A 27,167-nucleotide genomic window follows, 5' to 3' on the forward strand; every position below is an offset into this window, starting at 1 on the left:
TTTGTGGTTAGAGAAATTTCGGGACTGAATCCTTACCCTATCCTATGTCCTTGCTACCGGCTACTCTGTACTACTGCTTGCTAAGCCTACCGCTCTGTACCTATCATTACTTCTGTCGTGCTTGCACTACCGTCCTTCAACCTGATTTGCGTGGCATAATCAAGATCTTACCTCGGCGCGTTTTGGTCGGCGGGGTTTAGGGTCGGCGCGTTTTGCAGAACCGGGCGCACTGTTCGACCCGTCGGATGATTACGCGTCGCACTGGATTCTGGCACCGTGTCTCACAGCCCATCACCCACGCCGACTTTCCGTCGAGCTCGGCCCTGCGTCGCGCCCATTAATCCGCGTCGAGGTCCACCACTCGCGTCCCGGCGCCTTCTTCCTCCGGCGCCCGGCGCGCCCACTTCTTCCGCGGGGTACTACACCACAATGCCTCGATTGTCAACATGAGCGAGCAGTTCTTCATCCACATCGAGGCTAGCATCCGCGTAGAACTTCAGACGCGAGCCGTGGACCGTGTAATGCTGGTTCGTGACAAGGTGTCGTATGTCGAACAAGTGGGGTGCGGTGTTGACCACCTCGAACGGACCGACCCATCGGGCGAGAAGCCTGTCCACAGATCGATTCGCGACCAAAGGACGAAATCTCCTACGCTGAAGTTGCACTCAACGCCCTTGGAGCGCGCCATGTTCTGCAGCCGGTGCTTCTCGCGCTGGTCGATCACCTCCCTGTGCATGGCTGCCAAACTGTCAGGCAAAGTTGCAAGTCGCTCCGCCGGCAGTCCATCCGAAGGTACCAGCATCTCAACCGTCTTGCCATGCTCTAGAAGGATTGGTTCCAATGGCGTTGGTCTTGGCAGTCCAGTAAAGAGCTCGCTCGGCGACTTATCGCCCAACGACTGCACGGGCGTGTGGTTCAAGTTGCCTTGAACAAGAGGTAGTAAGTAGACCCACTCACGAGTGTCCAGCTTGTACTCCATAAGCAGTACGCGAACAACTTGCAGTACATCGCGGTTCAGACGCTCAATTGTACCGTTAATCCACGGCGCGTAAGCTACCACAAGACTCTGTTCAATGTCCAGCGTTTCGCACACTTGGCGGATCACCTCACACTTGAAGTGGCTGCCCTGGTCTGATACGAGCACAGAGGGGGCGCCAAAGCGCTCCCACCAGTCCAGCATTGCACTCGCAGCAACGGTACTCGTAGGTGAATCGCACGCTACAAGCTCACAAAAGTGAGTGAGGCCGTCTTTCAGTACCAACACATACTTGTGACACGAGGCGACTTGAAATTTTGGAGAGTGTCCGCGCAGCTGGCCCCGGTGCCGATCCAGGGAGAGCGAGGAAAGAAAGGTCGATTCAGGATGGTGTACCTGTGGAACGCCCGAGCATGATGGAGGAGATGTGGAGTATCGATACCTGGTCGCGTTTGACCTCAACTGGCCGGAGGTGCGCAGCACCCAGTCCGGCCCCGACCTAGTCTGACGAAGGGAGACGGTGAACGTATCCCCGAGAGCTACCCTTCTTGACGAGGCCAAGGCATCCCAAGGTACTTCGAATCCCCGGCAGCCCGAGGGTGAAGCTACTCAAGTGTACCAAGCCATCGACACCCTGAACTTTACCACCACCGTGTTGAAGACGAACATCCAGGATACTGCGACTACGAAGACCCCGAGTGTGACCCGACAATGAGTTGAGGACCTCAAGCAGCGAGACCAAGTGGACACTGAAGCTCGTGGAGTCGACGGCAGCCTGGATGGACAACCGACAGCTCGAATGGAATGCAACTACCCCGAATGGCGGATGGCCATCCTGAATGGACAACGCCCGGAGTGCCCAAGTGCCGATCATCCTGAATGGACCAACACTGCCCTGAATGGAGAAGCCCCAAGCCACCGTTGTTATCTGCCAATGGACCGACGCCCAGGAACGTGCCAAGTCAACGAAGTTAGCGACCAAGGTGCCAGTTCCGAGCGTGACTTGGTTTCACTATGGAGAGTGAGCCAGTCTGAGTTCGATGTGTCAGCAGTGCAGCAGATCCCCAGGTCAGGCACCCGAGTCCCTCCGACATCAAGTGATCGCGACGCGACGCCCGGGTATACTGAAGCCAAGAGAACCCGAACAAGTGTATGAAGATATGAGCAGAGGAGACCGCGTGAAGAATCCAGCGGCCCTCAAGGTAACAAGACCATACGAAGAAGAAGAGAAGTATACAACGAAGAAGAGAGAGATACAAAGAGAAGAGAGATAGCCAAAGAGAGAGAGAGAAGAGGATAAAGATCAACAGAGTTTGTTTTGCGTTCAAGTGCACAAGTGCCTGGTTCGTAATTCGCCTAAGGACAGCCGCCGCCCACGGGAGAGTGTACCGCCTAGGAGCCCACGAGAGGGTGTACCATTCGGAGCCCCGCTGCGAGCTTTGAGTAACGCCTGGTCCAAGGCCCCCGAAAACTTCTCACTACATCATCAAGCCAAGTCAGGTACCCAAAAGTACTGCCCAATCGGGTTGGTACACCTGTTTCATTTCCCAGTTGTGGCGTACACTCTCAGTGTGCGCTTGCATTTCATATTCCCTGTGTTTTAGGAGGTTGTGGCAATCGCCCCCTAGGACCCGATTGTAGATTGCGTGTGGTAGGAAGGTACCTGTATTGTTCTCCTGGCATTCAGGAGTGGTGCGCGTGGGGCATCCCGAATTTACCTGTATTCGGGGTGCAACCTAAAATTGACAGGCTGCATATTGTGTGTACAGACTCTGTATTGATATTGGTTATTTTGGAGAAGGTCTTTGCTCGTGATCTCACTCCCATTCAGGACTCCCGGAACGAGTAGCGCCCGGAAGTTCTCTGCATTCCTGTATCTTTGGTCAATTGCGATTCCCAAGGTTGAAACTCGGTCCGCCGAAGATAAACGACACCTATAGGGATTGCACAAGGTCACACGTCAACCGGAGCTTATATTCATTGTGAGTTTTGGGTTTCCGTAAGCTAAACCCTCCCGGGTCTAAGCCTACCGGACGTACGCTATACACCCTGGACGATAAAGACGTTCACCCGCCTCGCCTCACATGACAGACACACTCTGTCCAGAGTTGCTTCGGAAGTTTACCGTCAAGCAGTAGGGCCCGTACCCGTTCCATGATAGTTCTCATGCGACGTTCCGCAACTCCGTTCTGTTGCGGAGTGTACGCGTTTGTGAATTGTGCGTGTGTGCCGTACTTCCTGAAGATTTCACGTCCAAGCTTTTCGTATTCCTTGGCATTATCTGCCTGGAGAACCTGGATGTCGTGTTCTTCGATAGCACACGGACGCCACTCAAGCACACTGATGTCGTGTCTAAAGATGTTCAGGGCTTTCTCCCTGAAGTCTTCATAGTAGTCATAGAGCTGACTTCGGTTTTCATCGGATATGTGAACATGAATCGGGAATAATCGTCGATAAATATCACGAAGTAACGGCAATCAGTAAGGCTAGGCACAGGTAAAGGACCACAAATGTCTGTATGAACCTTTTCCAATGGTGCTGTGGCACGGTCAACTACTCTATTCGAATAGAAGGGCGAGCGGTGAGACTTTGCTAGCGTGCATGCCGTACAGAAGAACGGCTCCTTCGGGTTTACCGACGCAGTACCGTCGAGTCCACGGATGGCTTGGCTCCTAGATAGATCATGCAAGATGCGAACGTTAGGATGCCCAAGACGTTTGTGTAAAAGCAGAAGAGAGCGTTGCTTACCCGACGTGGCAATGAGTGGCGATGCGCTCACCGCAGGTTTGGCCTGGAACTGATACAGATCCGTGTTCGTCGCCATCGGCGCCTTGATACTGAAGCGTTCATCAGTCTGCATGACACACTTCTTGCGATCGAAGCTGAAGCGAAAGTCGTGCTTCACGGCAGCCGAGACTGAGAGTAAGCTGAAGTGCAGCTGTGGGGCGTAGAGGACGCTGTGAAGGATGAGCGTCTTCATGTTGCCTTTGGAGTCGATGACTTCCAGCTCAACGCGTACAATACCCTCAATCGGGATTTGATTCTTTCCGCCGACGGTGATGGAACCACCACTGGCAGAGATGTTCGAGAACCACTGGGCTTCATGCGTCACATGACGCGTACATCCAGAATCAATGGTCCACGTGGTGTCCACGTCAACGTTGGCTTGAGCCGTGAGACTCAGAGGCGGGTTGATGGCGGTGGCTACAGCAATCAGGCCGGACTCGCGGCGCTCTTGGTGAAACACCTTTCGACGGTTGCCATCGGCTTCATCATCATCGTCCGAGTCGGCCTGGCGGCGTTTGCGTTCGCGGGACTTGCTCCGACGGTAGTCATCATCATCAGAGCTTTCTTGGCGGTTTTGGCGCTGTCGATTCTTGCCACGATTGCCGTTGTAGTTGCCACCAGCACTGTTTCCATTGCGCTTGTTCTTGCCCTTGTTCTTCGGGTACTCACGCTTTGAGTTGCCTTTGAACACAACGTTCGCAGGCAGTACAGTACCGGTCTTCACGTGTCCAGTCCGCAGGTCCTTCTGTAGGCTCCTGCAGTGACGGATAGCGTGGCGCTGGCGGTCGCAGTACGAGCAGGTATTGTTGTAGCTGTTGCCATGGGTGGGCGGAGGGATTGTAGGTCCAGCCGCAACCAGGGCACGCTCGCTCTTGGTCGCTGTCGTCTCTGGCGTGCCCTTCGCCAATGTATAGCGCTCTTGGGCTTGGAGGTCGCGCACCTTGCCATCAATACTCTGCTTGAGGTCCTCATACGGGATGTACTTCCGTTGGCCCTTCCAAACCCGGAGATCATCCTTCCACGACTTGGGCATGGAGTGGAACAGGTAGATTGACTTCTGTCCCTCCGTCATCACCGATTCGGTGGCTTCCGACGCGGCTTTCATCGCGTTCTCAAGCTTAAGGAAAAACTCTGTGAGATCAGAGCCCTCATCGTACTTGATCTCCATCAGGTAGTGCTGGATGAAGTAGGGGTCGCCGTGGAAGGCAGCACCCTCGTACTTCTCGCAGATGAAGGTGAAGATGTCGTAGGACGTGACGAGATTTTTGACCAGCCGAACGTGCGTGTTGTCCATCGTCTTCATCAGGAATGCCTTGGTCTTGGTTCCTGGCGACGGCGCTCACGCTGGTTCAAAGGCTTGGCCTTCGGCTTCTTCAACGGCTTGTGCGCTTAGCGTGCATCACGGTGGTTAAACGGCCGGATAACGGGCAGGTCCTTGCGCTTGATTGCAGAGTCCGAGTCACCACTTGAGTCTTCGTCAGAGCCTGATTGGGGCTTGTCATCGTCGTCACTCTCGTCGTAGTCGACGGCGTCGGAGTCGATCTCAGCCGTCTTTGCCAGCGTGGTCTTCGGCGGGTCGTCGGCGTTGGACATGTCGCTCCCGCTGTCCTCGCTGTCGTCCTCGGAGACACCATCATAGTTGGGCTTCGTCATGAAGCCGAGTAGATGCTTTCCGTCGAGGTCTGCGCACACGCGAGCCTTCCAGACGTCGAAGTTGTCGGCTCCGATGAGTCTGGGGAAGTCATCGCTGGAGGCTTGGCTTGAGCTCATAACCTGTTGCGAGGTTAACGGAGAGACTAGGAGGAGGGGAGTGTGGAGGAGTCGTCAAAAGACGAAGTGAGTTAGATTAGAGATGGCGCACTGCCAGCAGCAGAGTTTAGATGGTTGGTTCTAGCAAAACTACACTGGTACAGACTATACAGCATAGTTACTCCTTGACTAACAGCTTTGAAGGGACCTTTTGTATCAGATCATCCGCTTCCAGAGGTGGTTGGTACTATGTGCCACTATGTAAAGGGTGCAAACATTGACATTTGTCACATAAATTGCGATTTGTGACAGCGTTTGTGTTAGTTTTGGAAGAGTTCCAATGTCAACAAAAGACTAGCGTCAATACATGTATGCGCTGTTGCTTGGTTCGGCTCGCCCGCCACCTTCAAGCTCTGACGCCACGTAACAAATGATGCAGCCCGGGCAAATCGTAGATGATCCTCGTCACATACTACAGTGAGGTGACAAGATTCAATATCGACGAAGGCCGCCACTTGATCCCATTTCACAGCACGAAAACGATCAGCTCTTCATTCGAGTCATAAGTTCACTAGATAATTGCTACGGCAGTCATATCCCCTGGTGCGTCCACAATGAGGCCAGGATCCCCACGCTATCAGACCGAGGTCACTCCCGTGTTGGTTGGCATGGCGGTGGACATCGCTGGGGATGCGACTGTCGCGACCTTCCCGCCGGCCTCCTGTCCTAGCAGACGCAGGTGCGTTGAGCACAGCCCGTTCCTCCTGCAGGAGCGGTTGCAGTTGGCGATGCTGCATCGCTTGCCTCCGCCATGGTGCGCGCAAAAGCCTCCGCCGCGGTCGTTGCGCATGCAGCCTGGGACCTCGCAGAAGCGGGAGCCGCCGTGCAACGCGCAGAAGTCCCCTCGCTGCGTCCCTTTGTTGCAGCCCTCGGCGGCGCAACGCTTGCCTCCTCCGTGTGCTCGGCAGAAACCACCGCCTTGAGAGCTCTTCGTACAGCCTGGGAACTGGCATCGCGGACCTCCACCGTGTGCCTTGCACAGCGAGTTGGTCTGCGCCGCCTTGTCGCATCCTGGATGTTTGCAGCGCTTACCTCCTCCGTGCTTGATGCACATGTTGCCTCCCTGGCTGCTCTTCTCGCACCCCTCCACCATGCACCGACGGCCACCACCATGCGCAATGCAGAGGTCCTGAGACCGTGCACGCTTGCTGCATCCGGCGACCGAGCACAGCCGACGTATCCGCTTGGGCTTCTTGGTTGCGTCCTTGTTCGTGGCCGACGGCTTGATTGCCGTCTGCGTCGACGACATGAACGGCGCGGCCACCGCACCGCTCGCGCTAGTCGGTGTCGACGACTTGTTGGCGATGGGCGATGACGAAACTGTTGAGAAGCCCGAGGAGGACCCATTCCAGTCACTGTCGTCGTCTTCTTGCAGCGACAAATCGGGCATGGCAAATCCGCCGTTAATAGCAGCCATCGCAGCGGCCGGGGCCTGCGCCACCTCGTTGAACAGAGGACCCGCGTTGGCTGCCTGCTGGAACGTGGCCATTATCGGCCCGTCGTTGCCGAAGTATGGACTGTCACCCAGCTGGTTGTTCACGTGAGACCCGGCAGACGTAAACTGGTTTAAACCAGCAGCGCCGTCAAATGCGGGCTTGTACATGCCGCCGCCGTCGTAGAGCGGGAAGTCGCTCACGGGCAGCGTCGCGCAGTCCTGGTAGGGCATGACGAAGTTGTTGTCCATGGCAGAGAACGGGTCAGGCCCAAGCGTTGTCGCTGCTTCACGGCCCATGACCTGCTGCACGTTGTTGTTGTTATTGTTGCTGCCGCTGTTGTTGATCGTCATCGCGCCGCCACTGACGAAACTCGGCTCTGATCCCGCCAGACCCATCACGTGCGTCATGCCGGCGCTCGCAGGTGGCATCATCATCATGGAGCCCGCCAGCGGCGCAGGCTGGTTGCTGGCGCCCGCCATGAGCGCTTCCGAGTCGTAGGGCGTCGGCTCGAAGCCCCAGTTGGCGGTGGGCGCGCGCGGGGGCCCGGCGTTGAGGTTCCAGTTGTTGGCCAGCATCCCCATCATGTTTCGGTCCAGCTCGTAGGGCGTCGCGGCCATCATGGCGGGGTCGTCGCCCTTGAGCGCGCTGCTGCTGTCGGTACTGCTGCCGCCACTGCTGTTGCTGCTGTGGTGCGGGTGGTGCGAGTAGCTCGAGGCGTTATGGCCAATGGCGCGCTGCATCGCGGGGTTGCTCAGCACGGCGGCCTCCTCAATGGCGTCGGTGAAGGACGTCGAGAGCAAGGCCGGGGACCAGGCAGTCGCGGGCTCGCAGCCAACTCGATCTTGTGGTTGTGGCGCCGGGGCCCGGCGACTATCGCCGCTCCGCGCGCGTGGCGCCGTCCCGACCGGAGCTTGATTGCCGGGCATTGAAGCGGCAAATACACAACTAGAAGTGCGTCTGCCGTCTCAAGGCACTTTTGGGGTTGGGTGTGGCGCGCGCTCTTCTTGTCTATGCAGCGAGCGGGTCGACGCCGATATATAGGCGGACGGGGACCAATATCCCGACGAGGCCGACGAGGCTTGAGCCCTTTATTTCGGGTCCTAGTAGAAGGGAAATCGCAAAGTGATTCGACGGGGAGGCCTCGCACTGATCCGAAGATTGTATTTCGCGTGAAGCGCGGTGCCCGACAGAAGTTGGTACGCATGCAAAACGCCGAGATTTTTCGCGAGAACGCACGCGGCAAATCCACCGTTCCGCAGGGCAGCTCGACGGTCGACGGTCGACACTCGAGTGTGCTGGTGATTCATGCTAGTAGTGTGCTGGTGGTGCCGCATCCGACGCTAGTGCTGGCGCGCTGTCTATCCAAAGTCGGCGAGTCTCAGGCTGGCCAAGGTGTTGGATAAGCCAGGTTGAAGATACCGGGCAAAACGATACAGAAGAGTAACAGCTGCATTGCTGCGGTGTATCTGTGATCCTGTGAGCGGCAATGCAAACCACTCCGTCTCGTAGGGATCACATGCGCACGTTACGTGGACGTTGGCCGCCATAGAGCGGCCGCGTCCACCTCAGACATCCATTATCTACAGGACGGAATCAGCCGCCGCAATGCAGCTTTTACGCATATGTGCACAATGTCCACCGACAGCAGCACCAATACACGTACAGCACTCGCTGCAGTCCCTACCTAAGTCAACTATCAGATCGAGGGACTGCGTAGGCGAGCTTGGGACTGGTAGGCTCCACAATGGGTGAGGTGAATAGAGTACACCGGTTCTGTCGGCAAATAGTTTAGATGACAACTTTTGTCAAAATAAATCTTCATGAAGCTATCTATGTACAAGTTGTCCACGAGTGTCCTTCTTCAATTTGAAGGCTTAGGAGAGAGAACCTCTTTACAAACTCCAAGCGAACTGCCAAATGTTACCTCCAGACTTCCTTTTGGCGTGACCCTGTGAGCATCTGAAATTCAGATCAATTTGGGCCAATCAGAGATCGATTTTGCTGATTTTTCTTTCTGAATCCGGCATCTGTGAGCACCCCTAATGGGTAAGTTTGTTATCGTAATACAGTACGTAAAATATCCGAGGAATTCCTAAGTGCCATTACAGCACCTGGGTTGAAATAACAGTCAGGTCATCGTCAAGTCACCGCTGCCCCCAGGATACTGGAGATTGGTCCTAAAATGATAGCTAATTTTGCTCGTTACAGTCATTACTTGCAATTATTGTCAATTCTGCCCAAATTTTCCAAAAGGGTGCGGTTTGGCTCCGGTCTTGAAATCGAGCGGCGAATCGAACTTCGTCGCTAATTGGTCAACATTCCCTGAAGTGCCCGAGTGCGCACTCCGCACAGTCAATTCAAGATGGAGGAAGCGGTAACGCGGCAGCACGCGCACCCTAGCACTGTCTATCACTGCCTCTACGCGCACATCAAGCTCGGCTATACTAGAAGCCATCTTGCCCACGTCTTCAATAAGGCCGAACACACGATCGGCAATTGGCTGCAAGCCTACTACGAGACCGGAGTGTTCCAGCGTGCTCGGACCACTCGAGAGAGGAAGTCCACGAAGCAGCAACGGGTGTGGCTTTTTAACTACTACCAACATCATCCACTCTCCTACTTAGATGAAGCCCAGGACGCCTTCAAACGAACTCACGGCACCGAGATCTCCAAGACATCAGTGTGGCACATCATTCACTCGTTTGGTCTGACGTGGAAGGTGTTGGAGCGAAGGGCGATTCACATCAAGGATCAGGACGTCTTCCGTTTCGTGGAAGAGCTTAGGCACCTCGACTGGAGCCACCACAACCTCGTTTTCCTCGATGAGGTCTCATTTGACAACAGAGGGATGGTTCGCAAGCGAGGCTACACCGTCCGAAGGAAAAAAGTTGCCATCCGCGGCGACTTCGAGAGAAAACCTCGTGTGTCGATCCTGGCCTTTATTGGTGTCAACGGCATTATCGACTACTTCAGTACGGAAGGCACTTTCGATCGGCTAGAGTTCTCCAAGTGCTGTCAAGACCTGGTGCACATGGAGAGGGGGCCGATACGCCAGTATCCTGGACCAAACTCAATCTGGATCATGGATGGGGCTACAATCCACCGCCACCCGGAAATTATTCACTATCTACGAAGCGTCGGTGTAGTGGTGATCTTCTTGCCAGCGTATTGTCCGTTTTTTTAATCCTATCGAGTTCCTCTTCGGATACGTCAAGCGCTCCTTTCAACGACACTACTCGGAAGCTAGCGGGCAAGATTTGACTCCATTCGTCGTTCAGACGTTTCAACGCTTCAGAGATTTCGACATGAGCAAGGTGTTCGAGCACTGCGGTTGGAAGAAACAAGGCTACTTCGATCCTGTTGGACCTCTTTCAAGTGAGAACAAAGCCGAACTCGCTGCTAGTGAGCGCAACCAAGATGAATTAGAGTTTACGGAACTTGAATCGTAAGAGAAGCTTAAACTCATCAACATGCAATCCTTTTTCTTTCGTCACTCGGCGTGCTCTGTGTCGTCGACGTTCTCCATTTGAAGGAGAGGGTCGATCACTTTGTCGCGAGCAGGAGGGGTGATGTCGCGCAGAAACCCCATGATAACACTCTTGCGCACTTCCAAACGGCGCTCATTTTCATCGAGATACTGTCCGAGAAATTCCCACCTTTGGCGCAGCTGCCGGTAGTCAGCAATTGTGGCCTCCACAACATCTAGCGCCACATTTGCCGTTCGAGTAATTTCGGCCACGTGTTGCTCCATCTGTGTATCCACGAGTCGAAGCAGATTCGCGATATACTCTGGTGGTAGTTGTTGAATAGCGGTGTCCCACGTTGACCTGTTGAGATTCCGCGTGAGATGGTTGGCCCACAGACGCCAAACAACACCTTCACCTAGGAATGTAGCCCCCCATTGCTCTCGAAGTCTCTCACAACATCTCGCAACGAGGTCTCACCGGGTTGCACCCGCACGATCGATCTCCTCAGGCTGTATGCAGGCTGCGACGAATTCATCTCGATCTTGAGCTCTTGCGATCGACAAACCATACTCATAGATAACGAGCGTCACTGTATGCCCTCGCATTTTTTGCAGCCACTGCTTCCACGCTTGTGCTGACTTGGTAGACTCCACTACCTTCTTTTTGGCCCTGAGCTGCACGACACGGTCCCCCTCGCCCACCTCGTGGGTCTCGACAGACCACTCGCCGTCCGTCCGCACCGCTCTGTACTTGACACGGCCGCTGAACAAGCTCCAGATCTTCTGCAGGATCTCGTCGAACGATCCGCCGTTGACAACGACGTCGTCGAGAGTCTCGGCCGACGTATCGCGTTGGGCGATGGTCGCCTTCACGATTGGCCGCAATAGCAACTGGTACAGATGACTTGGAGCTGCTTGGTCTGCTTCTGTTGTTGCTTCGTGCATGCTCTCAGGCCGTGGCAGCGACGTGACCACTCGCGATGTAGCTGGTGCTGCTGGAGATGCCGCCAACAGACCAACGGATCGTGCAGGAGAAGCAGTAGCGGGTGCTGCCGGTGCTCGTGTCGCTGGAAGCTGCTGCGGTCGAAGCGCTGCTTGGGTCGCTTATAGTGGTCGTGTTCCTTGACCACTTACGTCTGTTTGCGATGGAGATGCGTGTGGAGCCACTGTGGGCTGCGAGGTCGACGGAGAGCTGCCTGGCGTCGGGGTGCGGCTTCGTAATGGGTACGGCGAGACACGCGTAAGAATGGGCTGGCGTGGCGACCTCCGTGGCGTGGCCACCATGGTACAATTCCAGAACTGCAAAGCTGCAGCTTCCGGCTCCCAAAGGAAAGCCTCTTATCACGCATATATTTCATTCCTTATGTTAGGTTGGGCGATTGGCAGGTCGGTTTCGCTGGATCGATTCAACCAATCGCTCTCGGAAATTTTGAATCGAACGCACAATAATGCCTGCGCTTCTTGCATTTTCTCATATAAACTTGGTCTCAGGTCCTCGTTGCACTTTCAAATGATGGGCGAAACGCTGCTCTTTAGTAATGGTTTCCAGTGAAAAACACTAACACTAATGACAACTGGTTAGTGTAAAACACTGATTTCAGCTCGCTTCATGAGTGTTTCAGTACCTCATGTACTTAGATATGTTATTATGCAGCGCTAAATGGCCCTCCTATGCGGTTTTTTGCGCCCTTCAAGTGCGCTAGAAACACGCAATGCACGTGGGCACGCACGTTAACACGTGACACTGTCTCGCTGCGTGTCAATGACGCCAAATTGCCCTGCAACGTGATCTGCAATGTGCCCCTCGACCACCTCAGGTCGACGATCGGCCCAGGCAGTGACTGCTTCCCAAGCAGCAACTCTAGCGGCTATGCAGCCCCGCGTTAAAAATTGCCCCATAGTGAACGCCAGCACGGTAAGTGCACTTCAACGCGGGGGCTAAGATCGCACACATGGGACATGCCCTTTTCCTTGCTTCATTGCGTGGGCGATCACCAGGACTTCGATTGCGCACTGCATTATTATTAGTGAAGCGCGCAGGTCTCCATTTTGCGATACAAGGCCTTAGTACGCGGAAGCCATAGCCCAAGGGTGCTGCTCAAGACGTGCTCACGCTGGGCCAAGCTGTATTACGTGTTCGTTGTCACCACCAGCTAGCTTATGCATTAGCTTCTCCGTCGTTGTGTGGACGAAGTCCTACTCAACTGGACCGCGGGGTGATCCGTGGCATCGTAGCTTTCGGTGAATCGCACGTACGGTACTCATTTGTCGAGGGATGGATGCGGTATCGATCACTCCGTTTGTTTTCATTGTGCGTGTTTTGTTTTGTTTTTTGTTCGCGTGCAATGAGAAAGCCTCCAACACTACAGCTACAGTGCCCACAGGCGTTGAGGGATAATACCTTGTTGACGACGAGCATTGCGTCGAGAGTTTCGGAGGTGGACAGGATGTGTCGTGTCGGTCGAGATACGTAACATTTTTGTTGTTGTTGTGATTGTGAAATTACTCTGCGCTGGATGAAAGCAATTGATCGAAGGGATTGATCACTTGCAAAGTGATCGGCCGCAAGTTGCAATGCAGTTCAAGGGCAATTGCCTGTTGTGTTCAACTTTTCAGCTAATGCGGTTGACCAGTCGAGGTGTTTGCAAGAGGTGGGCGAGGCGAAAAGAGTGGGAGCGAGGAAACATCGTGGATGAAGCATCATGACCGTGGTAAGTTACCCAATGTTGGATCCGATCAACGATAGCAGTACGGAATGATGCCGGGAAGAATGCCCAATGTAATCGTCACCATTTTACACAGCCGACATGGTCGTTCGTTCATACAGCAGATGGGTGTCCACTTTTGTTTAATGGTGACCACTTAACGAAACATGACGGGTATGTTTTGCGGCTTACTACATCACTACGCATTCTCACAACACTTCAATTCTACTAACTTATTTGTACAGGAGGGGCACACAACGTGAAGGCGCTTCGACTGTTTATTTCCAGCCGAGGACGCCGGTGTCATTTCTTCTGGCGCATTTGCAGCCCTCGCCTCGCTTCGGCAGCCGCGTGAACCCAGTGCCCTCGTCACCGCACAGAGTCGTCCCGGCCGGAGCTCGGCACTCTGCTACCTGTACCAAGCGCCGATGAGCGAGCGTGTGCTTCTGGCGGGACGGCGAGTGCTGCGCCAGGACCTGCCACAACGACGCACAATGGCGTTGACATGAGCACCTTCGGGGACTTGGAGGGCCGTCCCGCTGCCAGCAGCAACGCCCCATGAAAAGCCCCAACCAATTCGCGGCCGTTCTTCTGGAACAACACCAGCAGCATATCAAGCAATAATGGCGACGGTGGTGCTTGGTTGCCGCACTTCGACCAACTCTACGATCCACAGTACCGCCCTCATCTGTCAAGACGCATTCTTGGCGCGGGATCTTCAAGAAAAGTCTAGGACTCCGTCCTACTCGTCGAGACCCAAATACTCACGTTGTTACGCGGGCTGTGTGCATGTTGTGCGTGAATGTGGGGAGGGAGACTCAGCCGGCGCGGGGACGCAGGTCACGTGGTCCCCCCGTCGACGAGCAATTTTTCCAGTTTCCCTGGCGGGTCGACAACATCAAGAGTCATCATCTCTGCTTCCACCCGAGAATATGGGCCCAGCACCAAACACTGTATGCTGCGTGGCAGCATGCTCGCGGACCTGCCAAAGCTAGTGCCGAAGTGCGTTTCGAAGATTTTCTCAGCCGGCCCTTACAGTGGATGCGAGAACACCCGTCTTCTGAAGGACAACAACTGCCAGAAATTCCACGCATGGATGGTTATCGCACTAGGATGCAGCGACTGGATGATCGTGAGAGGAGAATGTCAAGAACAAGCTGAACTAGCTGCAGAGCGGACTCGGCTTCAACGTCAGAGCAACGAGTATGAGAGTCGACGTCGCGAACTGGACAGCCGCGAGGCAAACCTTGTCGCGTGGCAACGACGGCTTGCAGAACGAGAGGTATCTCTGAGATCGAGCAGAGGGATATCGTCTCAATCGGCCTCCACTCTGGAATAGTGCACACGGCAAAGATGCATGACCAGCTATTCGTGTGCTTGCATGTAGCAAGGCTGCACCGAGAACACGTACGTGAGGACTTCCATTGATCTTTGTACGGACAAGGGGGTATTTGCATGTGACGATTATCTAGATTTCAACTCAAATCACGATGACTTCGATTGCGCACCATAAGCTTATAAAGCGAAGCGCGCAGGTCCATTTTGCGATCTCGTGCGCTAAGCCATAGCCCAAGGGCGCTGCCCAAGCGGTTGCAAATGATGACCAAGCTGCAGTACGTGTTCGTCGTCACCAGCTTTGTATTATCTTCTCCGTCGTTGTGAAGAATTTCCACTCCGCTGGACCACGGGGTAGTCTATGGGCATCGTCGCTTTTGGTGGATCCTAGTAGGATCCCCCCTATGGCCCTTGCGCTTCAATATTGTTGCGGCACTTATCTGTTGAGGGACGTTTGTTTTCATTGTGTGAGCTGTATTCTTTCCTGTTGTGTTGGAAACTTTCACACTGTTTTTCGTGTGTAGTGAGAAAGTTTCCAACACTACAGCAACGGTGTACATGTAGATGTTCAGGACGAGCGTGCGCCGAGGGTTTCGGAGGTGGACAGGACGTGTCGTGTCGGTCGAGATACATAACATTTTTGTTGTTGTGTTTGCCAAATTACTTGGCGCTGGATGAAAGCGATTGAAAGTGATCGGTGGCAAGTTGCAGTGCAGCTCAAGGGCAATCGCCTGTTGGCTTCAATGTTTTTCAGCTAATGCGGTTGACCAGTCCGAGGCGTTTGCTAGCGTGGGTCACGCGAGAAGAGGGGAAGCGAAGGTGTAGGGATTGCGCCGCCTACACTGCCTCGCCCGCTGCGGGTGAATCTACTTTCTACTCAAAAGACCTCCTTCCTACAGGAGCTGCTGGGCGCCTCCGACTTTGAGACGGAATCTTCACGAGCACGCGATTGTTTGCGCCAATGCTGTCTCTAAGATTCTTGTTGCTGCTGTAGGTGTGCCAGTTATATGAAGAAACCTGTATGCGAGGCCAGATTCTAGTGTAGCTTCCCGCTGTAGTGCTCGCTTACCAGCCATCTGTTAGTTTTCGAGCTAAGAATCAATTCACTTCTCCATTTGCCTCAAAAGCAACAAGCCAACCTCCTCTCCAACCCGGCGACTACTCTACAACTGTCCTACTGCTTCGCTTCAACTTCCCTCTCCTTCCAGCCGCGCCGTGCACGAACTCCACAGAAGGAGTTCTCTTAGCGAAGGCTAAGAGCACAACGCTGAGGGGTGTAACACCCTTTGTTCTCTAAGCGGATAGCTTAGAGCCAGCGTCATTTCATGTCCGACCATCAGTTTAATACATTCGGTACATTTTAATATGAACTAGAGTATCCAAAATCTCATGGTATTACCGGTATAAAGCAGTGCAGCGTCCGGCTGTCCTAGTCTGCTCTCTGTACGCTACTTGCTATGAACCTATTGCCCACGGTATCGATCACAGTGCAGCCTGGATAGTGTTATCTTGACATCAGCAGTATGGCCCCGTGTGCATGCCAAAGAGACTTGCGTGTAGTGCACCCAATGCGCTGTAGAACACCCGCATAGCTGGAATCAGCAAGTTGCTGGCTTTGAAGAAGTTAAACCTAGTTGTATTGGGCGCTTTCTCGAGATCGAAAACGAAATTCGCAATAAGCTTGCAGTGCAAAACATTTTAGTTCCGCGCCCACCGGCTGAGCCACACCACGGGGAGAGCTCGACAGAGCGAGACCCGGGGGCTCAGCCAAGGGGGGGCTCGGGTATTTAGCTTGTAAGCTTTTCACAAAAAGCAACAGGTCGCTGAGTGCAGGACGTATTAAATCTGTTGCGGTGAAGGACATTTTGCAGGACACATTAATTATGCTGGCATCATACAGCACTGTTGAAAAAAGACATCATGTATTACGCAGTGGAGTCTGTAGCCTATTTAGTTCTAGCTACTCGAACAGCGTACCCAACGGCCTACTTCTTCGCTTTTCGACGTTTGGGCGTCCTAAATGCGGTGTATGCGGGTGGCATCGACAAAGTAACCGGATCGGCGTGAGGCGGGGCAACACGACGGCGCATCTCGATGCGATTGTAGCTCTCAATTGGGTTGTTGGTGCGGTTGTGCATTTCCACCTCCTGCTCAATGTAGCTGTTGACGTTCCAAAGCGAGGGAGGGAACATCGTCATCCACGTCCGCACGAAGTAGTCCCAGAAACCGGTCCAAATGCGAGCCGCTCCCTTAGTTTTGACGATTGACATCACGTACGGAATCCCCTTGCATCGGATCTCGTCAATTGGTATAACTGTCAAAACGTCGATGACCCCCGGACACATAGCCTCAGAAATCTGATTGGCCGGAATTCTGAGGTCGATCAATTTTCGACGAATCGCTTGCTTCCAATGGAATAAACAGCCAATCAGAGACGTTCTTGGGAATTGGTCACGGATGCCCTTGATTAGCGTCGCCTCGAAGTCACTGGTGATGCTACCAGGGGTCATCTGCATCGTGCCCAATACTCGCACCCAGTGCAACGCGTGCCAATACGCCCACTCGTCTTTGGCCTCTACAAGCATGTACAACGCAGGGATGTAGACGTCGTAGCTAGGGTCGTGCACCATGACGATGAGTGTCTACTGAAATTCTGACGGGGTGATGCTGAACGTGCCGTCGATGAACACAGACGCTCCAGGATACTTGAGTAACCGGATCAAATCCGGGTGACCCATTCCGATGATGTGCTGTCGCTTGCCCGCGTTGTCGTAGAACACGTTGAACTGAACGAAGGAACGATCGTCTGATTCTGACATGCATACCGTCGGAAATCTCACGATCTGGCGGTACTCGTCACCTCCGTTGGCCTGCTTGCGTACGTAATTGCCGAAGTTGATGGCCTCCTCGCGCTGCATGGGCTTCATGGCCTGGTCCGGGTACTTTTTTGCAAGCTGGTCGCAGACCTTCTTCAACAGCCTTGATGGGATGACGCCGGGAGACGTAACAGCCTCAGTCTCGAGCAACTGACGCATCTCTTCATCGCAGTCCTTGACGCTGGGCTCCGGCTCTGCCTTGCATGTGTGTTCACCGGTCTCTTTAACGACGGTGCCACCGTCGTCAAGCTCTTTGACAATGACCTTTCCTTTGCATTTCTTCTTAGTTCGGTAGGTTGAACACTGGTAATACGTGGTGCTGCCTCGCGACATCTTTATACCGTAGTAGTAGCCGTTGAACTGCATCTTGTTGCTTTGTCGAGATTGAATTTAGAACTGAAGCTAGCTCTACAACTACGGCCACTACAACGATGAATGGTGAGAGATGCTCGGCTGCAGAGCCTAAATTGGTTTCCTGGTTGATTGGTTAGCGCTCGCAACGTATAGCTTACTGTATACAATACAAAACACAAGTGCCTATCGTATTCACAACCTCGTAGCCATAATGTAACCAAATGTAACCAGTTACAGTCACATTGTAACTCTGTAACCATATAATAAGCGTAAACGTACCCTCACAGTTTTACTGTAAATCTTAAGAAATATACTGGGGAGATCGGTATTTTTGCAGGACACATTCCACGATTTTGCAGGACATGTTTTATGGTGCAGGACCAATTTTCTGGCTGCATAAAATCGTCCCGGCCTATCCGCCTCCAACCTTGGTTGTCCTGCCGTTGAAGTCTCGTACTCCCACTTCATACCATGTTGGATGTCAGGCAACATGCACACATGCACTGTGCCACCGGTTCGTCGCTTTGCACACCAGCAGCATTGAACGCTGAAGATTAGACTTCTTACATCTCGACGTCTTCCTCTGCCTCGACAGTCTCAACCATCTTCCAGGGTTCGGTCACATCTTTCACGTTCAAGCGGCTTCGCTAGCGCTCGAACTCGGCTGGCCCCAACGCCTTGGTGAACACTTCCGCCAGATTGTCCGCGCTTGGCACATAAATCACGTCCAGCTCCTTGCCTTGGACGTACTCGTTGACAAAACGAGCATGCTTCGCCATGTACCGCACTCTCGACGTGTTTCCATTGTTCGCCACGACTGCAATCGTGCTCTGGTTGTCGCAGTAGACTGGCACTTCCAGCCCTTGTTCACCGTAGCCCAGCTCCAGCAGGAGCCCTCTGGCCCAAACAACCATCTTACAGCACTCACAGCAGGCGACAAGCTCAGAACTGCAGATGTCTTCAATCACGCGCCGTTGCATGTGACTCTTCCACATCCATGCATTACCGTGCAGCCGCAGGAGATAGCCCGTCACTGATCGACTTGTGTCTGGGCACGACTGATGATCCGCATCACAAAATGCATCCATCACTGGAAACTCAGGTGTAGCTTTGTACACCAATCCCAGGTTCTTGGTCGCAAGTGCATAACGCACCACCCGCTGTGCCGCCCGATAGTTCTCTAAGGTGTACGCACTTGTGTAGCGCCCAAGTGCCCTTACACCATTAGCCAGATCCGGACGAGTGCAGATGACCAAATATTGCAAGGACCCCACGATCTCACGGTACGGCAACTCTGGGTTGTTGATCTTGCTTTCATCCCTTTCGATCTTCGTGATCTTCTCATGTTGAAATTGCGGCGATCTCACAGGCCTCGATGACCCTAAGCCAAACTTCTCGGCCAGTCGCTCAATATACGCTGTCTGCGACAAAGTCAACATCCGCCCCGGTCTGTAGTGCACCTCCATGCCAAGTGGATGGTGCACTCGCCCAAGGTCGTTCAGCTTGAAGCGCGCTGCAAGCTGCGCAACAACTTCGTCGATGTCTGCAGGCACTCCAGCAAGGATGATGTCATCGACGTACACGGTAAGAAAGACCACTCGGCCGGCACGACGTCTCCAGTACACGCCAGCATCGAAGGTGCACTGCACAAACCCCAGCTTAACCAAGACCTTGTGCAGCATGTCGTTTCAAATCTGTGACGCTTGTTTCAAACCGTAAAGTCCTTTGCGTAACCGACAAACGCGATCCGTTCCTCCTTCGCAGCCCTCGGGCTGTTCCATATAGATGACGACGTCGACCAGCTCACCGTTTAGAAACGCAGTGACAAAGTCAATGTGGCGACACTCGAAGTCGAGAAACATGGAGATTAGCAGTACCAGCCGGACAGACTCAATGCGAACCACAGGTGAGTACGTAGCCAAGTAGTCCAGGCCATACTTCTGCAGGAAGCCGCGAATAGCAAGCCTTGCCTTCAGTCTCTCCACATCACCTTTCTCGTTCCGTTTTGCCACGAGCACCCACACCGATGTTAGTATGTTTGCTTTGCGCCGTCCCTTTCTCTTCTTCGGACGTGCTACGAGCTCCCAAGTTCCATTCGCCATCAGTGCAGCGTACTCCTCGTCCATCGCGTGACTCCAGCCTTCTGCGTGCTCAGACGCTAAGGCTTCCTGCCGCGACATCGGGTTTAGGATGTTGTTCACAACACCAATCAGCATGCACTGCGACAACGACAATGCCATCACCCATGTGCTGGGGCTATAGTTGCTGTTCGGCTTGCGCTGGCGTCCCGACCGACGAGGGCCAGTCGCAGATGTACGCCCCGCAGCACTTGTTGATGCTCCAGTAGTCCTCGTGCGTGTCGACCTTCCACGCTGATTGAAACTTGCGCCAGAACCTCCAGTAGTACTTGCTCCAGCAGTACTTGTTGTCGAGCTCCCACTAGTTCCAGCTCGGGTGGCACCTGCCGCCGTGTTCGCGCTGGTTCCAGCCGTTGCAGTACTAGTGCGCGTCGTCCCACCTCCTGCGGCGCTCGCAGTCCCCGCTCCACCAGTACCTGCGTTGGTAGTCGCGCTCCCACTGGCTCCGGCCACTGGAGGGTGGCCGCCCGCACTTGTGCCAGAGGATGTAGCCGGGTTTCTAGTATGCCCTGCCACTCCAGCAGCTCCTCCGTGACCGTCATCGTCGTCTCCATGACCGTGACCATCGCTCTCGAAAGCATCAAGATACTCCCAATCACTCTCTTCGCTACTGCTGTCACTTTCATCGTCTTTTCCGGTGCTGGGCTGCACAGTCGGGCGCTTTTCTGCCTCTTCTCTGCATCCTCAATTGCGCGTAAGTCACTAGGGCTCTCCGTAATAACGTCAGCAATTGCCACATGCGTGACCGGCATCAGCACAAAAGGAATTTCATCTGGCACAGTTGTCGCCTTCCCGTAGCACTGCTTTGCTATCAGACGCTCCACGTAGTCACCGCCCACAGCAACATCCTCACGGAAGGTAACCGATCTGCGTTGAAGCATTTCTCCCGTCTCAAGGTTCAGCAGTCGATTGAGGCGAGGCCGATGAAACCTTTATCGCCCAGGGGGGGTTCGTATAGCGCAGCCCAAGACTGTTCCCCAAGGGTAGACCCAGAGAATCGACTTGAGAGTCAACAGCAAGAAGATAGACCCAGAGATTCGCAGCCGCAAAGCTTTAAACCCTGAGAATCACACTCCTTGGTTGGCGTGGGTACCTTGTGTAATCCCTGTCGGCTCGTTTGTCTTCGACGGAACGGCACTCCACCGGTTGAAAATGTAGCCTCGAAGAAGTGCGGGAGCGCACGTCTACTTCAGAACGCACCTCCACACAAAAGGCAAACCCAGAGAATCAGATCCCCTGAAACCCAGAATATCACGAATTCAGGGTCCAGGATTTCAGTCAACTCTGGGACTTGGAACTCAGAAGACACCTTACCCAAACGCCCTCCTAGCTCGATAAAACCAACAAATACAGAGTATACAAACACTACAACTAGCCGTCACTTATTCTTTTGGACCCTTGGACGGTGGGTCACACACACACTAGGCTCACTCGAGTCTGAAATTCAGGGGCCTAGCTCCCCTGAGACTCACACAAACGCGCACCACCTCCAATAAAGGAGGAAAATACAATCACTATCAGTTACCTTCCCTTCACACAAGCAGTCAATACAAAATCCTGGAGGCGACTACCTAGCACCCCAGAATACCCTCTGGAGTAATATGAAATGGGCTACCACGAGCACAGCAAGTGACCCAACTAGGATATGGAATAGATGGATCACCCCAGGAAGCTCAAGGCCGTCGCTGATCCCCACCTAACTGGACTTGAGTTTGATGGAGCCCACACAGACGGCTGTCCTTCGCCGTTGATGTGCCCTTAGCGTCCCGCGGTCGTAGTCTCGGGTCCTCCGGATTTCTGTCGGCAGGCTTGGCCGAAGTCACTTGCGCAGTACAGGGTAAAAGGAACTCTGTTTGGTTTTTATCAGCTACTTCTCTCTCTCTCTTCTTCGGGCAAATATCTTCTGTTCACTATGTTTGGGGTCAAAATGTCTTGTCTTGAGTATACCTTGGGATCAGCGGTCCAAACTTGCGATCGGCTTGCGAATCCATTGTCGCACGGCGCCGAAAGTGCCAATAGTGGGTCCTTAGACTTGGTTTAGTATGGTGCAGGACTCCCTCTCGACTCCTCGAAAGTATCCAGTCTTTGCATCCACAACGGTTCTTCAAGGTCACGCATCACTTTGATTGCAGACTGACTGCGAACTGACTCGAATCCCTGAGAATCAGGTGACACTCAGGGTCATCTTCTGAAATCCTGGGAACTCTGAGGAATCTTGGGGAACTGTAGGGATTCTTGGGTGTTGGCTCGGGAAACACTTAAGTTCAGTATAGAGAGTCTGGATTTATGGTCCAAACCCAGAGAATCATCTTTGGAACTCTGGGTCACCTGTACTCAGGGAGGTGAACTCTGGGTCATCGTGCGGCACTCTGGGTTTCCGTGCAGCACTCTGGGTAACAAGTCTGCTACATTGCAGGCCTGCGTGCATCTCCACAAAGCCACACTTTTAGCGGGTTTAGCGGCCTCCTGCGCATGATCACGGTGGTAGTGGGTTGATTCTCAGGGTAATTTGATCCTCTGGGGCACTCTGAGCCACAGCAAGATGAGGTGTACTCTGGGATACATTCTCCAGAGACACTTTCCGCCAGACTTTAGGTACTCATCGTAAGGGAAAGCCCGCGGCTGGACTGAGTGTTCTCTGAAATTCTGGGCGTGCACTCCCAGGATTCACACTTCCAGCCAGTTGGGCCCATCTGCGGTCAGACGCTGGATTCATCCCGAGAAATCATTTCTCTCCCACAGTCGCCATCCATGTCACACGGGTACAGCCGCGCCGTATCCAAGTCATCCACCAATCAGCATCCATACAAACTCCAGGTCACAGAGGTGACGGCACATCGTCGGCAATTTTCTGGGGACCGCCTCGTGTCAACCGCCCCTCCTGGTCCGAGTCCATCAAAGAGGAAATTGCTCCGAACTGGTGAACCATGGCCAGGCCACAAAAACACACAGGTCCATCCACCGTCGACTTCGACACGGCCGTTGCACTCTGTCGACTCCCAGGGTTTCACTTACTTTGGCGGCACCCTGTCTCCCCAACGGTTGGTCAGGACCTATCTTCAAGGTTCTCCTCTCAAACGCAAAACTCCAACGGGCAATGCGCGGTCACATAGCCATTTCGCAGATCGTCAACATGGCGGAGAGCGCGACTTCGGACGGCAAGCAAGCGACGGTGCCAGCTCAAGGCATGGCGCCCCCCGGCAGCGCGCCACCTCCGACACAGCAGCGCACCGGCGGCGCCCCTGCGAGCACCGCACCAACAGGCGGCGGCAGCGGCTAGGCGGGTAACTCAGCGTCCGGCGACACTTCGACGGGCAGCACCAAGACGGGCGTGACCAAGCGCGTCTCCTTCTCCAGCGCCACCAGCAAGACCTCCGACGCGGACATGCGCGAGGCCGATGGCAACGCCTCGACTGACGCTGCAACCCAGGAAACTGGTGACGCGAACTCAGAGTCCAAGGCTCCAGACGCAGGCGGCGTGGCTCCGGTCGTGGACATGGAGGGCGCCCCTGAGTTCAAGTTACCACGACACGTGACGCTAGAGGACGTCAGGGGACTCATCTTCGCAGGCATGCTTCGGCAGGAGGAGGTCGATCCCCCTGACTTTCTGGTCCCTGAACGCCCCCCGCACTGGAAACTGCCGGCTCCGCCGAATCTCAAGACCAACGCGTATCTCGTGGGGGTGCCAGGGATCGTGAACGACATTCGCGCGGGCGCGTTCGCCATGGAAGGCTACGGCGGCGCGACCACGTTGGTCAGCTTCGAGGAGCTCTCCGACGAGGACCTTCAGGGGTTGAAGGAAGTCTGTGGCGCCGACGCTGGGATCGATGTCCTATGTCCACGTCGTTCGCCTCTTTCAGCGTTCGAACTGGACAATACCCTGAATTCCATCGGTATTCGACGCGAGATGGCCTCACTCCTGCGTCACTTCAACAGCACAAGGCTCGCTGAACGCGTGTTCAAGATGACCGGTTACCTGCGTCGAGTCCTCGGGGCCTACCGAAACATGCGTTCTCTGGCTGACTCTCAGCAGGGTTTCACCGCCACTCAGGAAGTAGTCGACACGCGACGCAAGTACAAGGAACTGAAGCGCGCCTGGAAATTCACGTGCGACTACTGGTTCCTGGAGGTCCAAGAGGCCTTGGGCAAGGTGGATGACGCTGAGTCCAAGTACAAAGTCGCGCTGGGCGAGCAGAAGACGCGGTATCAAGACGAGATTGATTCTCTGGAGTCCGTGAAGGCGCAACTCAAGGCGCGCCTTGCCGACTCTGAGGCACAAGTGCGAATCCTGAAATCGCGTCTTGAGTCAGCCACCGTGGACCCCTGGAAGTTCTCCGATTTCCTTCAAGAGCACACAGACTTCACGGGTAATTGGGAGCACCTCCACGACCTCTTCAAGCTCTGCATCAAGGGCTCGAAGCCTCCCGAATCCTGGGACACTGTCATCAACGTCACGGCCATGGACAAGCGCAAGGCTGCGGTGGCCCCGTACCCAGAGAAAAGCACACGTATGCCTCTGTCTTCGGGGTCTGGATCGTCCGGTCGTCCTGAAAATCTGGATCTCACGGATCCTAGCAGCAAGCCTCGCAGCGGTTCGAAGACCGGGGGCAAAACTCAGGATTCCAAGAAATCTCAGGGTTCCAAGAAAGGTCAAGACCCCGGAAATCACGGGATTCCAAGGCGCCGGGCGAGTCGCCACGGCGGTCGGCGCACCCTAAGCCTCACAAAGTTCAGCGTCGCCCCACGGATCACCAACCAGGCCGCGACTCTGTGCGTCGCGCCAGCGAGAAGACTGTGGTGTCCAAGGAGGCCGCACACACGATGCTCCCGGGGGGTGTCGTCTGGAAGGAAGTTCGGCCAGACGTACGTCAGGCCATTCTTGCTGGGCTCAAGTACGACACAGCCATGGAGTGGATTGGCAGCGACCGGGCGGCTCACGGGCACTTCAGGCAGCCGCAGCTGATCAAGATGCTCGTGAGCATGATGTACTGGTGTCGTCTTGACCTGACTCCCTGGGGCAAGTACGTCCCTGAAGCCTACTACGAAATGGCAGACGAGCGTCTGGGCAGGTGCCTTCGACGCGGTGATGTGCCACCACCCTGGGGGAACCTCGATGACCACATGGTGTACCCTGATGAGGACGCCGATTCTACGGTGGACGACATCGAGAACGACCCGGACTACCAGCCTCCCGCCCAGGAACCTGAGGAGAGCGCCTCTAGTAATAGCTCTGAAGAGGAGGAGGAGGTCGCCCCTGAAACTCTGGAGGACATCGAGGATGCAGAGGACGACGACGACGCAGAGGACGACAATGGGGTAGAAGAACCCCTGGAAGTCAAGCCTCCCGCTAAGCGCCCCCGTTCTGAGTCAAGCAAGAAACCTCAGGGTTCCAACTCGAAGTCGAAGAAGAAACGTCGCACGGGAAACAAGACAGACACTTCTGCCACTCAGGGTTCTAGTGGTACTCAGGGGTCCAAGGCTACATCACGCTCCAAGCATCCGTCGACGCTCGCACGGAAATCGTACTCGGAGCTCACTTCAAGTGAGTTGATGACGGCCGAAGACCCTGAGGACAACGAGACCTCCTGGCGCATCTATGGGGTTCTTGTTCAATATCCAAGTTCGACCAAGAGTGCGTCTTGCCAGACTCCCGGGTTCCCAGAGTACGAGATCCACAAGTATTCGTACGACGTTGCTCACGAGCGCTGGGACCGTGAGGCATACCAAGAAGTCCTGGATTCTGAACCCTGGGACACTATGCTTCAGGGTCGCTTCCAAATGTTCTACTTCCATGAGCGAGAGCTACTCTCCGCGAAAGCGCTCAAGCTGATGGAGGACGTCGTGGACATCATGCACAAGCACGCACAGGCAATCTGGGAGCGCGGGCAATGGGTGCCTATTCCGACTGAAGAACAAGCAGACGCCACCATGGAATCTCAGCGGAAGTCGCGTCGAAACGCGCTACGCAGAGCGTACAAGACGCTCGTCGAGCGCTCGCGCAACACTCCTGGGTTCATCCCGTCGTTGAGGCACGAACCGGGTCTCTGGAATTTCCCGGACAAGTGCTGCTACTGGATTTAGGAGGATCCCAGGGCCAAAAAACTCGGGGGAGCTAAGTGCAAAGACTTAGACGTCCAGCTAGCGACGTTGGACATTCGTGAGCCTGCTCGAGTCCAATGGAACACGGCGGCTGACGACGATGAGTGGCTACAATACGTGCCGAGCAACATCAAGCGCCACATCAAACCCCTGGCCATCCGCAAGCTCAACCCGCTGTCTCTCAAGCACTCGTGAGAGTCAAGGTCACCTCCAAATCCCGAGAACCATCTGAATTTCACATGTCGTAGCGTAACTCTCCATAATACCCAGGACTTCATCTCGATTTCAATGTCTTCCCCAGAAATTCATCATTTTTCTGACTTGTTCTCTGGGTCATCCAACTTCGTTTACTGTCTCCATGTCCTTGTAAAGCTCGCCGCCTTCATCTTCCTTCTCACACACTGCCAAAGCCTCAGCAGTATCACCTTTTCCATAATCAAATCAAGTCAAATCACATTCACGTTTTCCGTCTCCAATATTCACACATTCCGTCGATTTTCCCCAGAGTTTCACAGTGTCACCCAGAGTTTCCCCTGAATATCACGTGTAACTCTGGGTCATTGTCACCCCAGAGTGCTAGAATCCTGGGTGATCATCTCCAGCCTGCATGGCCTGGAAACGGGCCCGCGCTCTTGCGCCTTGATTGAATTCGTAGAGCCGGGCACCACAGTTGAGCTTCGACACAGGCAGCCACTCGGTCTCATCATACCCCTTCCACTTCACAAGGTACTCACGAATTCGTCTCGCTGTCCGAGTCCGTTTAGTCCATCGCAAATCCAGGATTCGCTCAACTTCGTACTCATCGTTCGCAGCGTCGGGCTCCCAACTGTCTTCAGGCAACAGCGCCGCATCAAAGTCATCATCCCCGTCCACGTCGATCTCCACAGTGGGCCGCTTCGGGAATAGTGCTCTGGGTTTCAAACGGCTCACGTGTACCCAGGGATCTACGCGATATCCTGTGTTCTCGACCCTGAGTTTCACGCGGAAGTTGTCATGGATTTCCTGAATTCTGAAGGGGCCATGCCACATGTGAGCCAGTTTGCGGCTCAGCCCGGGCTGCACTTTGGGTATATACAGCCACACAACATCACCGGCTGCAAATCCTGCCTTCAGTCGTTCGGACGGCTCTCTCCACTTCCTGGTTTGTTCGGCAGGGCGCACGCGCTTGGCCTTCTGAAGCTCCTCA

The 27,167-nt window shown here is 54.4% G+C and overlaps 7 protein-coding genes across 7 annotated transcripts; 2 read left to right on the top strand and 5 right to left on the bottom strand.

Moving 5' to 3' along the window:
* Positions 1 to 4,511: 4,511 nt before the first annotated feature.
* On the bottom strand, positions 4,512 to 5,533 carry PHYSODRAFT_536315 (hypothetical protein; the record flags this gene model as incomplete). Its single annotated transcript, XM_009541775.1, has 2 exons — positions 4,512 to 5,089; positions 5,227 to 5,533. Coding segments are annotated over 2 exons (885 nt in total), but the record flags the coding sequence as incomplete, so codon positions are not given.
* Positions 5,534 to 6,245: 712 nt separating this feature from the next.
* Positions 6,246 to 6,740, bottom strand: PHYSODRAFT_455520 (hypothetical protein; the record flags this gene model as incomplete). The annotated part of the gene is made up of 1 exon (XM_009541776.1): positions 6,246 to 6,740. A coding segment is annotated over one exon (495 nt), but the record flags the coding sequence as incomplete, so codon positions are not given.
* Positions 6,741 to 10,498: 3,758 nt separating this feature from the next.
* On the bottom strand, positions 10,499 to 11,419 carry PHYSODRAFT_343234 (hypothetical protein; the record flags this gene model as incomplete). Its single annotated transcript, XM_009541777.1, has 2 exons — positions 10,499 to 10,890; positions 10,969 to 11,419. 2 exons carry the CDS (start codon positions 11,417 to 11,419, stop codon positions 10,499 to 10,501), a joined length of 843 nt encoding a protein of 280 aa, XP_009540072.1.
* Positions 11,420 to 13,884: 2,465 nt separating this feature from the next.
* PHYSODRAFT_454211 (hypothetical protein) lies at positions 13,885 to 14,124 on the top strand (the record flags this gene model as incomplete). Its single annotated transcript, XM_009541778.1, has 1 exon — positions 13,885 to 14,124. A coding segment is annotated over one exon (240 nt), but the record flags the coding sequence as incomplete, so codon positions are not given.
* A 2,486-nt stretch (positions 14,125 to 16,610) lies between these two features.
* On the bottom strand, positions 16,611 to 17,030 carry PHYSODRAFT_452735 (hypothetical protein; the record flags this gene model as incomplete). Its single annotated transcript, XM_009541779.1, has 1 exon — positions 16,611 to 17,030. A coding segment is annotated over one exon (420 nt), but the record flags the coding sequence as incomplete, so codon positions are not given.
* A 126-nt stretch (positions 17,031 to 17,156) lies between these two features.
* On the bottom strand, positions 17,157 to 17,756 carry PHYSODRAFT_262961 (hypothetical protein; the record flags this gene model as incomplete). Its single annotated transcript, XM_009541780.1, has 2 exons — positions 17,157 to 17,300; positions 17,340 to 17,756. The coding sequence occupies 2 exons, from the start codon at positions 17,754 to 17,756 to the stop codon at positions 17,157 to 17,159; spliced, it is 561 nt and encodes a 186-aa protein (XP_009540075.1).
* Positions 17,757 to 23,015: 5,259 nt separating this feature from the next.
* PHYSODRAFT_262959 (hypothetical protein) lies at positions 23,016 to 25,963 on the top strand (the record flags this gene model as incomplete). Its single annotated transcript, XM_009541781.1, has 4 exons — positions 23,016 to 23,054; positions 23,163 to 24,610; positions 24,667 to 24,965; positions 25,701 to 25,963. 4 exons carry the CDS (start codon positions 23,016 to 23,018, stop codon positions 25,961 to 25,963), a joined length of 2,049 nt encoding a protein of 682 aa, XP_009540076.1.
* Between the last annotated feature and the right edge of the window lie 1,204 nt (positions 25,964 to 27,167).

This window comes from Phytophthora sojae (genome assembly GCF_000149755.1).
Source record: "Phytophthora sojae unplaced genomic scaffold PHYSOscaffold_32, whole genome shotgun sequence".
Classification (NCBI taxonomy): Eukaryota; Oomycota; class Peronosporomycetes; order Peronosporales; family Peronosporaceae; genus Phytophthora; species Phytophthora sojae.